This window comes from Zonotrichia leucophrys, chromosome 14 (assembly GCF_028769735.1).
Source record: "Zonotrichia leucophrys gambelii isolate GWCS_2022_RI chromosome 14, RI_Zleu_2.0, whole genome shotgun sequence".
In the NCBI taxonomy this organism is placed as follows: Eukaryota; Metazoa; Chordata; class Aves; order Passeriformes; family Passerellidae; genus Zonotrichia; species Zonotrichia leucophrys.
In genome coordinates this window covers 13,219,937-13,239,698 of record NC_088184.1, presented here as the reverse complement: position 1 = coordinate 13,239,698, position 19,762 = coordinate 13,219,937, and the positions used below count along the sequence as shown (strand labels likewise).

Sequence of the window (19,762 nt, the reverse complement as noted above, 5' to 3'; positions counted from 1 at the left end):
TGTGATAATGTGGATGTGACCTTTTACAAAGGCCAGGTTTGCACTTTGTGTCCCAGCCCCTACCTGGGATGGTGGAACAGCACTTTGATGCCTCTCTGGCAAATAAAGATTTCTCCTTATAAGCCAGGGAATTAAGAATCAAGTGGAAACACCCACAGGTGTTTTCAAAGCACCATGTGCCCCTGATAACCTTGGAGCTGCCTACTGGAATTAGGATGTGCTACTGAGGGATCAGGACTCAGTTGCATATTTATGGTAATGCTGGTTAGAAAGGCCTCTTGCTGTTCCCTCATCCAATTTCCCTCTCAAAATTGGAGCAGCACCAGATCAAGGATCAGGTAAATGTGGATGTTGGTAGGCAAGCCTTGAAATCTTTATGCTGGAGGTTTCCTCTGAAGAAGGTTCCCTCAGGCACTAAGCCTGTGCTGCTGGGCTTTTATAAGTGCTAAATTATACATTTTAATTTTTATTATTGTATCTTGTGCATCTGAATTCATTTCTTCATTTTACTGTCCTAGCTGCAAATCCTGTTCCCTGCAGAGGAAGTTAAGTAGAATTACTGAGGGGGAATTTATTCTGCTCTTGTGTACTAGCAAAAAGGATTTTATAGCAGACCCACCATTTTCTTCCAGCTTCTTATGCATCAGTAAATATTTAATAGTACAGATTCCTCTGTGCTGCAATGAGGAGATGAATACTTTCCAATAAAAGAAAAAAAACTCCTTTCTCCTTTCAGTGATCAAAATGTGCTTGGAGTTCGTGTATGTGATAGTGGGAATGGAGAGCTCTAAGCTGACAGAGCATAAAATGGAAACCTCCTGTTTAGTTTGCAGTGATTCCTCTGGCCCCTAATCCTGTTTGGGAGCCTCTGGCCAATTCCTTGTGCCTCTCTGAGAACAGGTGGGGGTAGCAAAGCTCAGCTTCAAAAAGCCAAGTCCTGTGAGGGAACCTGATTCCTGTCATGCTCTCCTTTTGGTGTGAGAGCAGATGGTGTTTCCTGGAATTTGTACCAAACCCTCGCTGTAAATCAGGGAAATCTCTTCTATAGAATAGCAGATGGTGGTAAGGAAGTGTTCTCTGGAATGTTCCTGTGCTGTTTCACAGTGCAGGCACAAACCACACACTGACACTGCTCTGCCCAGGGTGCAGCTTCCTTCTGCCACACCAGCAATGAGGAGCTGTGGAAATGAGCTTGGAGCATCTCTGGTGGCTCTGAAGTTGTGCCTCACTTGGCAGCACTCGGGGAATTGAGGCTGGGATGGTGCTGCCCTGTTGGCTGCTCCCCTGCAGGCTGTGTGTGACTTCCCTGGCAGAAAGGGTGACAGGGATGGTTGGAGTGACACCATCTGGGGCTGTGAGATGCAGGTGGATGTGGGGCTGCCCTGGGACAGCTCAGGCAAGGGGATTTTGCCCCTCTCACCTGTTGATGGTGGCAGGAGCAGCCCTGTGTGGGTTGGTGCTTTGGATTTTGGTTGGAAACAAGAGAAGGTCAATATGCTGGGAAGGTTTGAGTCCTGCTTGGGTAGAACTGCATCTCTCCTCCTTTTCTGTGATTGCATGGCTCCTCTAGAGGGACTTCTCCGGCCTATTTGCACTCTTCAGTCCACTGTCTTAACTGTTGGAACACAAAATAACAAACATATCTCCTTTCAGGTCCTGAGAGGGGGGCACAGGAAAATACTCATGTGGAGAGACTGCTGGGAGAGCCAGGAGAACCCCTGGCAGCTAAATCTTGGAAAAAAACCCTTAGGCTGAATCTGAGTTTGCCTGACTCCCTTGTGGTTTTCTTTTATCTTCCAGTTCCTCATGTGAGCCTGACTGCCATGCTGGGGCATTGACACTCTGGGGTGCAGCTGTTTAAAATGGCAGAGAGAGGTGGGAATGAAGAAGTGATTAACCTGAACAGCTTCAGCAATCACAGAGGGAAAGGTGAGTACTGATTTGTGCCTGTTCCCAAAACACTCCTGTGAAACTCTGCTGAGCAGCAGGATTCACAGGCACTGAACTTGCAGGGAGCTGCTGGAGGTCTGTTCTGTCACATCACACACTATTCTGTTACACTGACTTAGCCACCTACAGAAACTCTTTCAGATTATGCAGGCATGCAAAATATTTGGCTCTTGTGTTTCTCATGTTGTACTGCCTCAAGGGATATTCTGACTTCTTGGGAACACTGTGTAGAGGTGTTTCAGCAGAACCAAGGAGGATCCATCCTTCTGAGAACCCCACAGGAGACAGGCTGACCCTAAATTTATGCTCTCACAGGGCTGTGTGCATTGGCACCCATTCCCTCAAGGAGGGAATTTAAAGTGAGGCTTTCTCTGTATGCCTGAAAGGTGATAAATGAACACTCATGCTGAAAAATAAACCGAAACATGTGAGATTTTAGGGAAAGCATAGTTGCATGTTCTCTGTGCAGTACAGAAACCCTCTAATTTTGCCTTGAATCTCTCTGCTGTGTTCCAGCAGCTGTTGAGTAGCATCTATATTCCATTCTTGACAAACCTTGAGGCACAAGGTTGTCATTTCTAGCAGGGTGTCTTTGGCAGCACAGCCACAGGCCTTATCTTGGCCCTGCATAAGGTGCTCCTGCAAAGCCTCTCTTTCAGAAGAGGCTCAGTTGCACAAAGACCCTTATCTCTCTGCTAGATTGCACTGCATTTTAACAAAGAAAATGCAATGTCCCTGAGATACTGAAAGTTCAGGATTTCTCTGCAGAAGTATTCCCTACATGCCTTGTTTGTAATAACTTTTGCAGCAGCTTGATTCGTGCTGGAGTTCAGGGTAGAAGATTCTTTGTGGGTGTCAGTGGCTGTCCCTGCAGTGCTGTTGTGATGAGCTGAAGCTGTGCAGGTGTTTTGCTGGAGGCTGAGGGGTGCAGGAGTGGCTGTTACAATGCCTTGCAGAGGAATTGGTGACCTCTGAATGCTTCTTCCTGCAGTGCAAGTGGGAAAATTGCTTCCTCAGATGTTTCAGTGCTACATGTACCTTGTAATTCCATTTATTTACCTTGAGCCAACAGCTGACTTCAACTTTACTTACTGTTCTGCAGACTGGATAAACCACAGAGATGAAAATCTTATCACAATATCAGATTCCTCAGATGAAGATTTGCCTTTGTTGCTGGAGATGCCAGAAAAGCAGCAGACTGAGGAAGATGATGATGATGACATTGTCATCTTAGCAGAGGTAACTTTACAGCACAGCAGCTACAACAATGAATTCATGGCCTGTATTGCCAAGTGTTGTGCCAATACCTGATGCATTCCTCTGAGTCCTGCCTGGCTGTAGCAATCTGCTTAGGATGTCTGAAATATCAGTGAAGTGATGGCATTTTGCTGGCCTAATTTAGTCATATTTTGGGCACAGGAGGGGAGAAGCAGACTGTGGAACTGCGCTGTGTAGTATAAGTTCCTACTTTTTGAAGGTTGTAGCTCCCATAAAGTTGTCTGTTTGAATCCAGCAAGGTGGAGTGTTTTGCAAGAGGACTTGATCTTCCATAAAATGTTTTCAAACCTTGCTTTGATTTATAAATGTACTCTGTATACTTTATATTCCTCTATACTATTTGCATTCATGTTGGGCTGTTGCAGGCACTGATATTTCTACAGCATTTCATATCTGTCTTATATTAAGAATATATTCCACTTTCCTGTTAAATTAACCAGAAGCACTGAGAAAATGGATTGAAAAGCTGACCTTTCTGCTTGGTAGTTGAAAACAGCAGCAGAGAGCACTCAGGCTCTGTTGCCATACAGCAGTCTGCCTGCCAGAGGCAAGAACAAGGCCAGAGATTAATATTTGGAGCTTTGGTTCCTGCCTGTTTAAATAAATTGGTGAGAACACAAATATGTCATCAGTTAGTTCTTCCTTCCCAGACTATTTTACTGGAAGGGAAGTGAGTACTGAGGTGAGCTTAGGAAATTATTCCAATTTGAAAGTCCTGTGCATCCCCAGTTCTGCTGAAGGTTCCCATAGCACCTGGGGACAGGCTGGTGACACAGATGTGTGGGTTGCAGTTCTGTGCTTTATTAAGCATCTTGCTGAACAGACTGTTTATCAGTTTCCCATCAGAAGTTTCTTAGATGCAGAAGTATCTGCAGCAAGGATTCTGACACACAGACAAGAATTCCTCCTTTCTCTTGTTGATGTCCTTTTCAGACCCCAAAGCATCAGCAGCCTCTGCGTGCCAATGTCATCAGACCTGCTGCTCCATGGCAGGGTGCAGACACTGTGGGAGAAGGAGGATCCAAAAGTGCTGGGGAGCCTTTGAGCACAGACCTGCAGCATTCAGCTCTGCCCTGTGAGGGAGATGGGAGCAACCTCGTGGTGGAGAGCAATGCTGGACCAAGCAGGGGGGAGAGTGTGGATGTTGCCCTGCAGCAGCCAGGACCATCTAAGCTGAATGGCCCCAGATCTGAACTTACAGGTAGCCAGGAGCCTGGCCCAATTTTGCTGCCACTGATCAAGGTGCATCCAGAGCCTGCTGATAACACAAAAATCATTAATCTGGAGAATGCAGACCTTCCACCTCAGCAGGAGGAAAGGATGGAAGCTCGGGAATGGCGAGGAAAGAACTTGGAGCCAGAGCAGAAACTTGAAGGAATGGCTGCTAAAACTACCCCGGAGCAGGGGGGGATGCAGGAGCAGGGCCAGCTGGAGCCCCGGCACTTCCCCCCGCAGGAAGAGGAGCCCCGGGCCGTGGCGAACGGCCGCGCTCCTCAGCGGGGGCAGCCAGAGGCAAACCCGGCATCCCTGCAGGCGTACGGAGGGCAGGCTCCAGGGCCCGCCTTCCCCCGGCCCGAGCCGCCCCAGGACGGCATTCCCGGCCCTGCCTCCCCGCAGCCGGCACATCCCCCCGAGGAATCGGCTCAGCCGGCAGGGACCGACAGCAACGAGCAGCCCGGGCCCGCCTTCCCCGCCCAGGGCTCGCAGGAACTCGGCTCGGGGGACGTGCCAGAGCAGGGAGCTGCTGGGCAGGAGCAGGACCTCACTGCACTGCTCATCAGAGAGACAGTAAGTATTCCCAGGGCTCCTCTGCCTCCTGTGTGTGTGATGTTTTCAGACAGGTTTTTCAAGGTGTGTGCAGTCTCACATGCTTGAACGCACAGCTGCAAATCCTCTTTGCTTTGGCTGAGATTCAGCCACGCACCAGGTGAGGTGCATGTGATGAGCTGTCCTGGAAAACTTTTGCTTAACATGAAATAATCTGTGTCTGCTCCCTGAAAGACCCTCTTGGATCTGGTCTGGTTTCATCTGGTTCTTTCCTAACCCAACACTGTAGAGCTGGTTTAGAATTGGATATAAAACTAAATGAGTAAACCTGGAACACTAAACAGTGGCAGAGGGATACAGGGTGGAGTAGAGAAGTTTTAGGGACACTTGGCTGAGAGCCAGGACTGCTTTCAGCTGCCTCTCCTACAGGAGTGTGGTCTGTGCCCACGTTAATGCCACCACGGTGGCCAAGGGTAAGGGCTGCCCTTGCAGTTTGGATTGTCAGGCAGCAGCCCCAAGGAGTAACTGGATAAGCACCACAAGACTTGTGCATGTCAACTCCACATGCTCCATGTGTGAAGCTTAGCATGAGGGACACTGGCTGTGACAGCAGCCACCAAGGAGGACACTCCTTATCCTTTAGTACATCCAGCAGCTTGGGCAGTATGGTTAATATATGATAAATAAAGCTAAATAAAAATGTGGTGATTCGTGTGTGTGATGTTTGCACACCTCTCCCCTTGCTTGCTAGGGAGGGCTTGTTGAATATTTTTTCTTGCAAATAGGCTTATTCTTATGTGTTTGTATCTTCTACCACCACCCCATCCCCTCCAAGTCTTCCCACCACATCCCATGACTAATTCTACTTGAGAAAACTGGAGTTGAGGAATATATTTTTTTAAGTAGCAGTCTAACAAAATTCAGTTCTTTCCAAGACCTCATTGCTCAATGCCTTTGAGCTGGGTAAGAGGCTATTCTTGCAGTGTCAGTCCAGTCTTGCAAAGCAAAATACCACATGGTAGCAGTAGCTGTACAGAAACCCCAGAGAGAGCAGCAAACACTGAGAGAGCCTTCACAGAAATGCCACAGAAAAAGGTTTGTTTTCTGTTCTGGTCTCATTGCTGGTGTGTCTGGGTTCATTGGGTGGGTGTACATGTTGTTGGTTTATTTCCTTTTGTTTTGGAATGTTGTATTTCAGCACATAATCTGGAGCTCCTTGCTGCTCATGCTGAAAGTAAATATTCCCTTGTCTTGGGTTGAAGTTCATTCCTATGGAGCCTGAATCTCTCCTGAGGCAAGATGCCCTTGGCTTTTCACATCCCTGCCCTCAGTCTTCCTTTGAGAAAGGGCTGATAGCAGTCATCCTGTGGAGCAAGGCTGGATGGCTGTCAATGATCTCTTGACCATTTTGCCCTGAGTCTCAGGATTTTGTTGATGAATTACATACAAATCCCTGTCCTGGGTGCTATGTCTGTTACACAGCTTCTCTAAAACCTACATAACCTTTACCTTTTCCTACTGTAGGAAGCAAGATTCCCAGATGTGAAGAAGGAATATATTGAAGAATTAATTCTCATCAAGAACTGTTATGATTTAAATGTGTAAGTATAGAGGCAAGAACCAGAGTGTGTCACACAACTGCAGCACTTCCCCATGTCCCACCTGCCAGGGATGCTGCATTAGAGCATCCAGGCTGGGCCTTCAGCACTGCCTTGCTACTGCCCCAGAGCACAGATTCTTTTTGTTTGTTCTTCTAATTGAGCTGGTTTTAAGTCCTTTCTGTTGTGCTGTAGCTTCTCTGTTTTTAAGATAATTTAGTTAAAGATTCTACCTATAATTTTGTCTTGCCTATTATTAGAGCTCTTAAAAAGAGTGAGTGTCAGGATTAAGGTGTTCAGATGACTGCTATAAAACATAGTATGGAGATGGGTTGGTGAGTTTTGAGTTGGAGGAAATCATTCCCTCCTTCATTTCACTGGTTTTTGGGCTTTTCCAGGTAAAGCTGACACTGGCTTGGAGTCCATTATTTGGTGTCATGATTTTGGCTTTTATCCCATTTACTTGCTCAGGTAGCAGTGGTGCTGTTTGAATTCTCTCACATTGCTTTTTGGGGATAGAACAGAGCAAACACATTTAAGGGCTGGTAGGATTGGTTCTAGAGATCTGATGAGGGACTGATTTTGGTCAAACTAAGCAGAAACCTGGGCAAGAAAATTAAATAAAAAGAGAGGAAAGCTAATGTGAGGACTTGCTTTCCAAATGGCATTAACAGCTCAGGAATACCTTAATGTTAATAATGCTGGAGGTTTCTAGGAGTCAAGTTAGAGTCAAAAGTTAAAAAAAAAAGTGATTCCCCTTCCTGCTGAGTTGCATCATCTCCCTGCCCTGCTGGGGAGTGAAGGATTGCGTGTGCTGGCACCAGCAGCACCCAGGGGAGATGCTTTGAAGTAAATCACTTGTGACTGCTGTCTGATGCTTGGTGGCCTCTCTTTCTCCCTCTGCAACTGTCTCTGCTATCTCCAGCATGTCCAGACTGGTTACTGTGTGATCCAAGAATGAGGAATAGGTGTTGGTTGCCAGAGTGTTCATTTGTGCAAACCCAATGCCCTTTCCAGCTAACTGGGGCACCAATTAAGCAGCATTTAAGTGTGTGAGGCTTAGAATGAGTCACTGGGCCAGAAGTGAGTTAACTGGTGAGGAACTAAGGATGATCCCATCCATTGGGCACAGATTTCCTATTCTGCTGTGCTGTGAAGTTGTGTCTCCCAAGTAAAGCTTCTTGGTTAGAAAGTCAGCAGACTAGAACTTCTTTCTGGTCCTTCAGAAGTGCTTTCCCTGCAGTGGTGGAGCAGCTTTGGGGTGCCCATATTGGAATATGAATCCCAATATAACCAGTTAGATGGTGCCTGGGTCAGTGTGACCCTCGCTGCTGGGCCAAAGGCAGCACTGTGGTGCTTTACCCCAGAGATACCTTGGCTGCTGGAGATTGCAGCAGGGCACTGAACAAGTCCAGGCTTGTCAGGGACTCCGTTTACCTCAGGAGAGAGAGCTTCTGGCGATGGTGAAGAGAAAAAAGGAGAGGATTCTGCTGGAGGGTTATATCCAGATGTTTATTCCATGGTTACAGAGGTCTGAACCGGGGCAACTGCTCCAACCAGAATCGAGGCCGCATGGTCTGATTAACCTTTTAAGCTCGGGGACAGGGGAAGGGGAGGGGACAGGTGAGCCACCAACCAGGTGAAAGGGGCAGGGTCTCAAGGGACGAGGGACACCTATCCAATGTCCCCCAGGCCTGAGGGACCAACCACACGACGCCTTGCTGGAATGTTAAACCTGATTGACAGGGCACACTCAGCAAGGGGCGAGGGGGAAGGGAGAAGGGAATATTGGCACACCTGAGGAAGGGACCCGGAAGCTAAAAACACACCACAACATGCCCACACCATGGACTGGGTGCACCTCAGGCTGGATGGTTGTGGTGGGAGTGTAGAAGGCAAGCAGAGCCATTCCTTGGGGCAGCTGGGCTGTGGAAGGTGTGCATCTGGCTGCAGGACCCTCCCAGATTGTGTGGAAAAAACCTCGGGTTTGTGTCCTGGGGGGATTTAGCGAAGCCTGATGGAATTAAATCCCACTGTTGGCTTCTGTCAGTCTTAATGTGTTCCTTCCCTTTTTGCTCCCGAAATCTCTTCTCTCCCTTTGTGTGCCACAGACCCAGGGAGATGAAAAGGTGCTTCCAGGCTTCCCTGTAGGCCAGCTACAGTGCCTGCTCACTGGTGCATTACCCACTTACTGGATGATAAAGATTTCTTCTCCATATTTTTATTCCTTTAACCAAACCATCTTTTGAGTTGTCACTGCAGCTTTTGTGTGAGAACAAATGGGTCAAAGCACTGGTCAGCCTCGCTGGCAGGGTCTTTTTGATCTCCATGGTGTGTCAAGCTGAATCAGGCTTGAAATATAATAACTAAGGGTGAGTGGTTTTGGGCAGGGGTGAGGCTTTTAACCAGCTCTGTGTCCTGTGGTGCAGATATTAATGAACAGTGCCATGAGTGTGGGTGTGCTGTGCAGCAGGACCCACTTAACTAATTGTCACACACTGGAGGTCAACATCCCCCAAAATCCTCAGCGTTGAAGTGGCAACATGCAGGAGATTCAAATGTACCCTGGCTGTGCCCCAGCTGAAACCCTTTCCTTAGAGCCACGATCTGAGCTCCTTGAAGTTTCTGTTTTGTTGGATTAAAACAGTTATATTTTACCAAAGGGATGGCAGGAGGTGGGAGCTGGAAGCTATTAAATGCTCAATGCTAAGATATTTGTTGTTTTCCTTGAAATGATCTTCTTGAAACTTTCAGCTGATGTGAAAGATAAGATGTGGGAGCTCCTCTTAGCAGGGTATCATCTATTCAGCTTTTGTGTGCAGGAGCATTCACACTCAGTCAAAAGCTTCTGGCTCAATATGTCAATACCTGATTAAACCAAAAGAAATGCCCCTGCTTTGAATGTGAAAGCAGAGCTAAAGTAATCGTGCCTTGATAGTGGGTTAATGCTTCAAGCCAGTTCAGATTTCTTAATTAGGGACTGATTTCTGACATCAGGAATATAAATTAGCTGCAATTATGTCTTTGCTGCAGCCTAGCACCTTCTCATTCCAATAGTTCTACAAATGGTAATTGCTTGTCCTGGCTCTTTTCAGAAGGATCTTATCCTGCAGCTGGGGAAACTGAGGAACAGCTGGTGTTACTGGCCCCAGCCAGCACAGCTGCTTGGTGAGGGCTGAGAAAAAGCTGTGGGAGCCTGAATCAGGCTGCCCTTTCAGAAGGGTGTCTGGAGTATTTGTGGTTCTCCACCTATGGGGCATTTGAAAACCCCTTGCTGAGTCTTTTCTGAGCTAAAATATTCAGTTCAACTACACTTACCTGGCAGTTATGGCTGTTTGTGATAGGATCTCAGATATGCTGCATTTACAGGCTATTAGGCAAATTTTCAGCAATTTTAGTGGTTATTTTCTAAGTGCTGGTCTCACCAGATCAGTTTCTAGTGGAATTTGGGCAATGCTGGTGTGATTGCAAGCTTTGTTACAATGAAACCTGTATTCAGAGTTTGTATTCCACGGAGATATGCATCTTAAACATGATTTTGTCTCTGCTTTAATCATGGAATCACAGAATAGTTTGGGTTGGAAAGGCCATTAAGATCACCGAGTTCCATCCTCTGCTGTGGTCAGGGACACTTTCCACTGAACCAGATTCCTCTGGCTGCTTAAATGTGAAGGCAGACTGAGAATGGAGGCTTTGATTCAAGTTTGAATCTGCAATAGTTTGTTGAGGAAGACATGACTCTTTTATGGGTTTTGTAGGGATTTTTGTGCTGGCTTTTTTCTATATGTGATTAGTAGCTCATCCATACAAGCTTTATGTATGTAAACTTAATTAATGAAAGACAAACCTTTTTGCTTTTCCTTCTGCAGCCACACAGCTGCTTATTTTTCGTTTGATTCTCAGTCATTTTCTTGCAGTTTTCTCTAGTCCAGGACCACCCTTGGTCCTTACATGGCAGGCTTTGACTGTGACCTCATAATTATCCAATACTAAAAACTGGACAAATGAGAAATGAACCTGAGCTCCCCAGCCCTGAAATAACTATCTTTATCTTTTCAGACTTTGTAACTTTCTGCTGGAAAACCCAGATTACCCAAAGAAGGAAGGCAGAGTGGTTTTAAACCCCAGCAGCAGCCTGCTTGCCAGCCAAGATGAGACAAAGGCAAGTGAGAGTATCCCCATCTCGTGCTGCCTCTGGGCAGTCTGTTCAGCCTGAGTGGACCTTGGGGTGTCTGCTTTGATTAGTGTGTGTTTGCAGAGTGCTTGGCTGAGCCTGGCTTTCACAGGAGGCCTCTGGCTATGTGTAAGGCAGCGTTAAATAGCAATAATTAGTTGCTTGCAAGATGACTTCCCAGCCTTTCCTGTTTGGCTGTGCCAGAGCTGCACAGTGGCTGCTCCTCTGCCTCCAGCAAGCCCCTCTGCCCTGCCTGCCTGTCACTGCCCCAGCTCAAGTGTTCATTTTGATAACTGAGACAAGAATTCCACAATCATTCTGTCATTCATCATGAAGTAGCCTTGGCCCTTGGGTCTCTCTTGTGAGGCCTTTAAGCATTGCCTTGCAGCCTCCTAACTGAAAATCTCCCTACAGATGCTTGATTTTGTGCTTTAAAACATCCATTTAACAAGAAATTCTCTCTGAGCTACACTCTGAGGGTTTTGTGTGGCCTGGGAGAGATGTTGAATACCTCTTTCTACTCTTGGAAGCATCTCTCTACCTTGAGCTGATAAAGTTGTTCACTCTTCATCGTGAGCAATTTTCTAAATATTTCTCCTTGCTGTTTCAGGCAGTCACACACCATGGTTTTAAACAACATTTTACCTTGTGCAGGTCACCTGCAGAGGTGCCTGGGCCAGTAGGCTTTGCACCCACACTGTGCTAAGGTGCTCGGAGATTTTGGCTGGTCTTGCAGAATGCCCTGATCACTGAGAGCCATCTGTGACATTCCTGTGTGTATTTACAGCAACCTTTCCATCTTTTTCATTTTCTCCCTAGGTGCCTAAAGTGGACTACTTTGACTTTTCCAAACTCGCCCCCCTTGACCAGCGGTGCTTTTTCCAGGCAGCTGATCTCCTCATGGCAGACTTCAAAATGCTGAGCAGCCAGGACATCAAGTGGGCCCTGCATGAGCTCAAGGGGCACTATGCAATCACACGAAAGGTGCTCCAGTTCAGTTCTGTTTTCTTCCCTGGGCTTATCTCCCATGTCTGCAGAGAGCACTGTGATGGCTTTGGCCTTACTCTGCTGTCTGCTGCTGTGTGGTTATGGGTTTTATAATAATCTTCCTTTCCTTTTAAGAAGTTTTAATCCATTTAGTAGAGATTTTCAAAATTTATTGGCCAGACAGAATGCTGCAGGAAGTTTTTACTTTCCCTAATAGGAGAGCTGGGGAAACATCAGCTGGCTCATGGTGGGTGATGCATTAAACTGGGAAGTGTTCCTGTGTGTCTCCACTGAAGTGCAGCATAATTGCCAATAAAACCCTGGCATTTAGTTAAATCTAAAACATTTAGCTGCTGCTGCTGGTTAACTGGCTGCATGGAATTAAGAAGCAGCCTGAGTATCACTGTCCTGTTTTGTCTTGTGACTTGTGGCATGAGTCCTGTATTCCTTATAAAAGAATTTCACTGTCTTGGAGATGCAAAGACATTTGTTTGAAGTATCAGCAAACTGAATGTCAGTGTGGGTTCAAGTTTTTACTTAGATCTGCTCCTCTGATATGCCCTTGCTTGAGCTTGTTTCCCTCCTGTTCCAGGACTTAACTAAAACAAAACTTGTTGTCTGTTCTCTTGATTGATTGAGCACTGAGTATTTGAACCTCACCTTTTTAAACAAGAAGCCAAACCCAGCAACAAAAAAAGAAGCCAAAGCTCTGTTTAATACAGCTGGTGCCCACTTTGATATTAACAGCTGAGCTGTTATGAAGTATCATTCACCTGCTTTGTTTTTATGGAATAATTACTTTGAGTATATAAAGCAACAAGGTGAGCAGATGAAAGATGAATATTTGCCTCTCTCTGGAGTTTCCTGGTTTTGGATCAGTCCTATGCCCATGTTTGTACTGTGCTTCAGCTTGAATGAAGTGCTCCTGCTTTCTTCCAGGCCCAGGATTTAAGGCTGTGTGTTGTTTTCTAGGCCTTTTCAGATGCTATCAAAAAGTGGCAGGAGCTGTCTCCCGAAACCAGCGGGAAACGAAAAAGGAGGAAAGAAATGAATCAATATTCCTATATAGACTTCAAATTTGAGCAAGGTAAATGCCAAGCTCTGTGTATTGTGCTCTCTGCATCATTATTGTAAGCAGAACTGGCTTGCAGCTGAAAGCAGCTCTTGAAAGGGGATGTGGTCCCAAAAGAGCTGAGTTTCTGTCAGTGGGATGTGTTTTGGAGATGCTCCTCATTAGCACCTCTGCTTGGTAAAGTGCTGTGTGAGCTGCTGAAAGTCTGCAGCTGGTGGTGTATGCAGGAAGAAGGATTTAAGCTTTGTTCTGGCTGCTTTATCCCTTCTTATTGAGCCTTTAACTGTGCTTCAGGGGATGTGAAGATTGAGAAGCGCATGTTCTTCCTGGAGAACAAGAGAAGGCACTGGAGGAGCTATGACAGGCTGTCCCTCCTCCCCCCAGTGCTGCTGGAGCAGGAGTTCTATGAGCAGAAAGTCAAAGAAATGGCAGAGGTGAGTGACAGGAGCTGCTTTGATCATGTGCAAGTCTTCAACAACTGCTGAAGTTTTGGCCCTAAACATGAAAAATCTGTCTCTTACAGAAACTCAAACACTGAACCAAGTATTGAATAACTATGTTTTCCCCTTCCCTACCTGTTACACACATGTCTCTTTGCAAGAAACTCCATTATAAAGGAAAGAAGCCAAGCACAGAATTTCATATTTACTTAAATATGCAGCTGCTGCTTGTGCAAACACCATTCTGGAGTGGGGGCTTTTGCTATGAAGTGGTGAAAACTCTACTAATTAACTCTTTCCTCTAATTGTTAGCAGGCTTCTGTGCTGCTTTAGGGCTTGTAATTGCAGCTCAGTGTTGGTGCCAGGCCTGTGGCCTCCCCAGGCTGGCAGTCCTGTGGCTCCAGAAGGGTTTCTCCTGTGCTGAGAACTGGGTGTTTTGAAGCAGAACCTGCAACCCCCACTGCTGTGTTGTCTTCCTCTCCTAGGCTGAGGAAGGAGTGAAATCTCAGCTCTGCACCCACAGCCCTTTCTAAAGTAGCTCCTTAAAGATCCTTGTCTCTTAGGCAGATGGATAAGGTCTCCTTTGAAACAAAAAGCTCATGTTCTCTGGAGGGGCCCATTGCGTGAGATCATCTCTGCCCATGGAAACCTGAACCCTACAAGACAAAATTTGCTTCTTTGTTCTTGCTGCCTTTGCTTCTCCCATCTGTTTTAGCTGAATCATAAATAGCTTAATGGATTGGAGGGATGGGCTGAGTGATGTTACAAGCAGACAGCGAGCCTTTTATGGTGGTTTGTGAGTCCTGAGATAATGTAAATGAGTGGAGAGTTTGGAAAATTGCTTTATCTAGTCTGTAAATACAGATGCACATGTCTCTTGCAGCATGCAGACTTCCTCCTGGCTCTGCAGATGAACGAGGAGCAGTATCAGAAGGTCAGTATCCATAATGTTATAAGTTGAATTAATTCAGCTTGTGCACAGACAGTGCAGTTCTTCCTTCACAGATACTTTTAGCTCTGGAATGGAGCTTTTCTGAAGCTGCATTTTCACTGTGCTGCTTTTGCTGAGCTGGCAAAACCTGTGTAATGTTTGTTGGCTGGCTTTTAGGAAAGGTAGACAGGAGCTGAGGCCAGCAAGACAGTATTGATGCATGTAATGGTCTGTAGTAATTCAGCTTGTATCTTCACTGCTCAGAACAAACATTGCAACAGAATAGCATCAGGTTTGCTCTCATTCTTGCCATTATGGCTGTTTCAAACAGATCCATTGTTGTTGGAGCTTGGCCAGTGAGAAGACCTTCCTTGTTTGCAGAAGGAATTATTTAAAAACCTGAAAATCAGCTCTTCTGCTTCAGAGAAAATGTAGATAACAGTTCAGCAGCTGTGCATTACATTTTGGTTTCAATGTTCATTTTCCTTTCAAACTTTGGAAAAGTGGGCTATACTTATACTTTCTAGCAGTGGCAAACTTCTCCACCCCCACAGCTAAGAGGCCAAGACAGGGTCTGCCCAGGCAGATGGTAAATGTTCCTTTAGAGGGTAACAGATCTGAATCTTGGTTTTCCCCATGAGAGTAGAGTGGTGTGCACACTCAGGCTGCTTCCCTGTGACTGCAGCTTCCCAAACCCAAAATGCTGCTCTGCCTGTGAGCTAAGAATTATTAATCACTGCATGTTCTTTAGCTCTTTGGAACCTGTCAAGCAGGACATGTAACCACAAAATGACTTAAAACTGAGTTTCTGGTTGCAGTTATGGAATTTGGACCACTAAATAGGATATCTGATGGAATGGTGTATATCTGTAGCTGTTTTTAGCATTAGTGCTGGCAGTTTTTTCTGCCTTGCAGTTGTGTGTGTGTTGCTGTAGCTGTTGATGTTTTGGTGCTGGTTCCTCTGGTGGCTGCAGGACGGGCAGATGATCGAGTGCCGCTGCTGCTACGGGGAGTTTGCCTTCGAGGAGCTGACTCAGTGTGCAGATGGTCACTTGTTCTGCAAGGAGTGCCTAATTAAATATGCTCAGGAGGCAGTTTTTGGCTCTGGGAAGGTAAGGATTTCACAACTGCACAAGGGGGAAATGGGTAATTGCTGTTGGGAGATGACATTGCTGTTTGTGTAGTGTTGTTACTTAAAACAGATGTAACTGCACTTCCCAGGAAATACTTGAATAGAATGGTGTCCTGAGATCCAAGTCAGTCTTGCCATCAAGTGAAGCCAACAACTTCACAATGTGATCTTTGCACAGGATTTCAGGGTTACTAACATTTTTTTTTCTCTATGCTTAGCAATTTGATTGTTAGGAAAACTTTATACAGCACTCATAATAAAACAATAACTTGTTTGGCTTTTATTTTGTACTAAATAAACCAGTGGTATCTGCACAGAGAACAATTATCTCTGAATTGGCCTGTCTCCTTCTACCTAAAAGTGTTTGTCCTTCATAATATCACTGTGATCCCAACTTAATTGGGGGGTTAGTTCCTCTATGGTACTGCTAACCTCCTTGGTCTCTGATTTAGCTAGCAATTATCCTGGTACTTAGCTGAGTTATAAACAAGTCATTAACCTGCTCTGAAGTGTGTCTGCTCCTTTGCCTCAGGATATGATGCTCAAACTGTGGGATGCTGTTGTACTCTGGGATCCATTTCATGTAAATGTATAAACTGGCAGCTATATTTCATATGACTTTATTGAAAAGAATGTAGTGTGTGAGTGTTGGTTCTCAGCAGAGACTGAACAATAATAACAGGCTGATAAATGGTCACAGTGAACTTGGAATGAATTGTGATCCTAGCTGGCAACAGCATCTTCCTGCCCAGTGCTTGTTTGAGGCCTGATTTGTTTAATTAGGCTTGTTCTTTCCGTGGTGAGGCCATTCTCTGGCAGTCAGGTGGATTTAGATGAGATATTGAGAAAAAATTTTTGTTATGGGGCACTGGCACAGGTTACCCAGAGAAGTTGCAGATGCTCCATCACTGGAAGTGTTCAAGCCCAAGCTGGACAGGGCTTGGAGCAAGCTGGGAGCTGTCCCTGTCCATGACAGGGATTTAGAACTGGATGATTTTTAAAGTCCCAAAACCCAAGTCATTCTGAGATCTGCTGACTTCAGCCCTTGCTCTGTCTGAGCAAGGCTCTGTGATTTGCTTGGAAATGTTCTGGGTCCTGAGTTGCTCTTTGCTAATGTCATACTGAACCTGAGCCCTCTTTCCAACCGCAGTCAGAGCTGAGCTGCATGGAGGGCAGCTGCACGTGCTCCTTCCCCACCAGTGAGCTGGAGAAGGTGCTCCCAGAGAACATCCTCTGCAAATACTACGAGCGCAAGGCCGAGGAGGAGGTGGCTGCTGCCTGTGCAGATGAGCTCGTCAGGTGAGTGTCCCACAGAGAGTGCTGCACTTGCTGCTGTGCAAAATTGTTCCCTGGAACTCTACTTTTGTGCTGACTCTGAGATAGGTAGCTTTTAAAGAGCTGGATTATAAATTCAGTCTTCTGCCTTCCCAGGTCTGTTTTTATTCTGCCTTTGACTAGGAGCAGATTAAAATTCAATAGACTTGTCTCCCCCAAGACTTGCTTGCCAGCTCTGTGCTGATCCACTAAATTACATGGTCAAAAGCAGTGCTGAGCATATAATATTTTGATTGCAAACGGGGAAGTGATTGAAGAAATATGAGCAAAAAGGCAATAGTCAGCACATCCTGGCAACAGGCAATGGGTTGGCAGCCTTAGCAACTTCCATGCAGCTATTTGACTAAATCAGCTTTCAGCAAAGCTATGTTTGGCACTCTGCATTAATGGCATCTTGTTTTGGGCTACAGGTGTCCCTTCTGTAACTTCCCAGCTCTGCTGGACAGCGATGTGAAGCGGTTCAGCTGCCCCAATCCCCGCTGCAGAAAGGTAACTGGGGCTTGCTTCACATTTGGTTTCTTCTGAAGTGTTGGACAGGAGTGCTGGGAGGACAACTCACCCTTCCTAGTACAACAGTATCTCATGTGACTGCATAGGGCAGCAAAGTATTTGCTGGATCCTACTGATCTTCTATAAAACTGGGTGCCTGGACAGGTGAATTTCAGGGCACTGTTGATAGAGGAGGAGTCCTGTGTTTTCTTTGAAGGTATTGGCTAAAAAAGCCTAATAGTTAAATTCTGTTGTTTGGAGAAGTTGAAGTTGCCAGCACTGAATTCTCATGTGAAAATTGAACTTACTTTGGGGGAGAAAGCTGTTTATGAAATATACTCAATTCCATTTTAGATCCTGATCTCCAGATAGGTTTTGTTATCATCTGCCCTTCACAATGGGGAAAGCAATGTCCTGTGTTGGGGCAGGGAGGTTTGCTAGGCACTAGGTGGCAATGTTGATTCATGTTTAAATCTCAGGTTTTTTCTAACTGTTTTTGCAAAAGCTGAGCTGTTTTCAAAATGTACAAATGTCAGCACTAAAAAACAGAATTTAGGTTTGAAAAACATGAACCCCTCAATGGGAAAAATGAATTGAAGTCGCTTTTTCCCTAAAATGTGTAATGCAGCAGAGTGATCATGTAAGAGGGATCAGTGCTGAAATGTTCCTTTCCTACTGCTTCACTGTTTCATTTCCTTCCTAGTGTACTGCCTGTTCCCCCCCTCCCTGGGGTTACAGCATTCCAGTGGGCTGGATTTCTGGTTTCCTGGACAGCTTGTGTTGATTCATTAGCTGAAAATCTGCTGAGTGGCTTTGTGCTCTTCTTAGAAGTCTTTAACGACTTCAGGATTTGAAGTCGAGGGTGAGGAATTTGGATGGCAGGATGTGGTGTCTCAGCATCAGCTGCAGTGGTTCTTCATATTCCTGCTATCTCCTCTCTCTCCAGAATGAAGAATTTCAGTTAATGCTCTTGCTTGCAGGAAATGGTTGCCCTAAGGGAGGAAAGGGCTAATCTAGGGAACTCCACAGAGCTTGGAGAGGATGCACTGGCTTTGCTAGCAGTGCCTCTGGTGATGACTGATCCTGGAAGGAGTCCCTCTCTGGTTGGAAGGACTGCACTCACATAGCTGAACCTAAAGCAAGGGGAAGGTCAAAATGTGTCTCTCCCAAAATCTCAGAGTGCTTTGAGGGTGGGGAGAGGAGGACCAGATGGTGGACCTGTTGTATCCCTGTGCTCCATCACCTGGATCCTTCATCTGGCTTTGGGAGTTTGTGTTGATACCCTCGGGGTCTCCATTAAATCTTGCAGGGAGGTTCATTCATATTTGGGCCAGCTATGGATGTGCTGTAAAGCAAGTGATGTGAACCAGCTGCAAGCCCTCTGTGTCTGTGTGCTGGGCTCAACAGTAAGAGCTCTACACATAGCCAGGTCACTGCCTGTGCATCTCACCTGTAGTTCCAGTCATGTGCACCTTACAGGGGCCACAATGTGGCTAATGGTAACTTGAGCAATGGGCAGAGCTGCCCTGCCCCTGTGAGTGCCCAGCTGCACAGGGAGCATGCAGATGAGCTGGCACCATGTGCCAGGGCCACTGTGGCTCCAGCTGTGTGGCATTAAGTTTGGCTCCTGTTAGTGACCAGGGCTTGGATCTTAATATGACAAACAGCAGGGTGGAGGAAAAACTTAGTTAGCCAAGGAAAAAGATCAGTTCTCTCTGAGCCACCCTACAGTGTGTTCTGTGTGTGTGCAGTCTGAGCTGGTGCTGGGGCAGAGGCAGCTTTCACTCAGATTTGGCTGAGTATTGAGGTTTTGCTGAGTGCACATGGAGCCAGGCTTCCTGGTGACAGCAGGGTTTTCCAGGCCTCCATCTTGGAGGGATCCCTGCATGGAAGCAGTGCTCAAATTTCTCATCTCTAAGGATGCACATTCCTCCTCCCAGCACTACAGAGCAACCCAAAACTGGCAGCTGTGGTAAAACAAGGAAAGGCACATGTTGCTGGCTGAGTTGTGCAGCACTGGGAGGTGAGGGTGCACTTCTGCATGGTGGGGGAAGTGCTGTTTTCCCCCAGAAAAGGAAGTCCATCCTCTGTGCTCAGCCTCCCTCCTCCCAGGACCCCACACTGCTGAAGACAAGGCTTTTGTTCCCAGCTGCTGCCGGCCCTGGCGCCGTGTTGTGGGAGAGGGAGATGCTTTCCCTTCTTTGCAGTCTCAGCACAAAGCACTGCAGGGCTTTCAGCCAGCAAGAGATGGGAGCTGAAAGCTGCTGTTGCCATGGAAATAATGCATGCACGGAGCAGCAGAGAGCTTGAAACCCCCAGCACTCCTTTCAGAGCCAGGCCACATTGCAGGGACTTGCATTTCCAAGAGTTTTTCTTAAAACTCTTTTTCACAGCATGGAATTTTTATTGCTTTATGGTACCCAGTTGTCTGGGTCAGTGCTGAGATGATGGCATGTGGCTGCATGGTGTGGGATGGCATTGTCCTTGGCTTGGGCAGCTGCCATTCCTGTGCATCCACAGTGGGTTTGGGGACTGCCTTGAGCATTGATGTGCCTATCTCAGATGGATAAAATTTCTGCTCTTTCATCTTCAGCTTAGGCTCTCTGGCC

The 19,762-nt window shown here is 46.4% G+C and overlaps 1 protein-coding gene across 4 annotated transcripts in view; it reads left to right on the top strand.

Moving 5' to 3' along the window:
• RNF216 (ring finger protein 216) overlaps positions 1-19,762 on the top strand; it is a 77,991-nt gene that overhangs the window by 13,795 nt on the left and 44,434 nt on the right. For all 4 annotated transcript variants that reach the window (XM_064726207.1, XM_064726209.1, XM_064726208.1 and 1 more), the window contains 12 exons: positions 1,801-1,929; positions 3,053-3,189; positions 4,162-5,016; positions 6,520-6,596; positions 10,653-10,755; positions 11,587-11,751; positions 12,727-12,841; positions 13,121-13,260; positions 14,150-14,200; positions 15,172-15,309; positions 16,480-16,628; positions 17,075-17,153. In XM_064726207.1, the coding sequence (XP_064582277.1) occupies positions 1,863-1,929; positions 3,053-3,189; positions 4,162-5,016; positions 6,520-6,596; positions 10,653-10,755; positions 11,587-11,751; positions 12,727-12,841; positions 13,121-13,260; positions 14,150-14,200; positions 15,172-15,309; positions 16,480-16,628; positions 17,075-17,153 (2,076 nt within the window). In that variant the 5' untranslated portion in view covers positions 1,801-1,862. The remainder of the gene's footprint in view (positions 1-1,800; positions 1,930-3,052; positions 3,190-4,161; positions 5,017-6,519; positions 6,597-10,652; positions 10,756-11,586; positions 11,752-12,726; positions 12,842-13,120; positions 13,261-14,149; positions 14,201-15,171; positions 15,310-16,479; positions 16,629-17,074; positions 17,154-19,762) is intronic.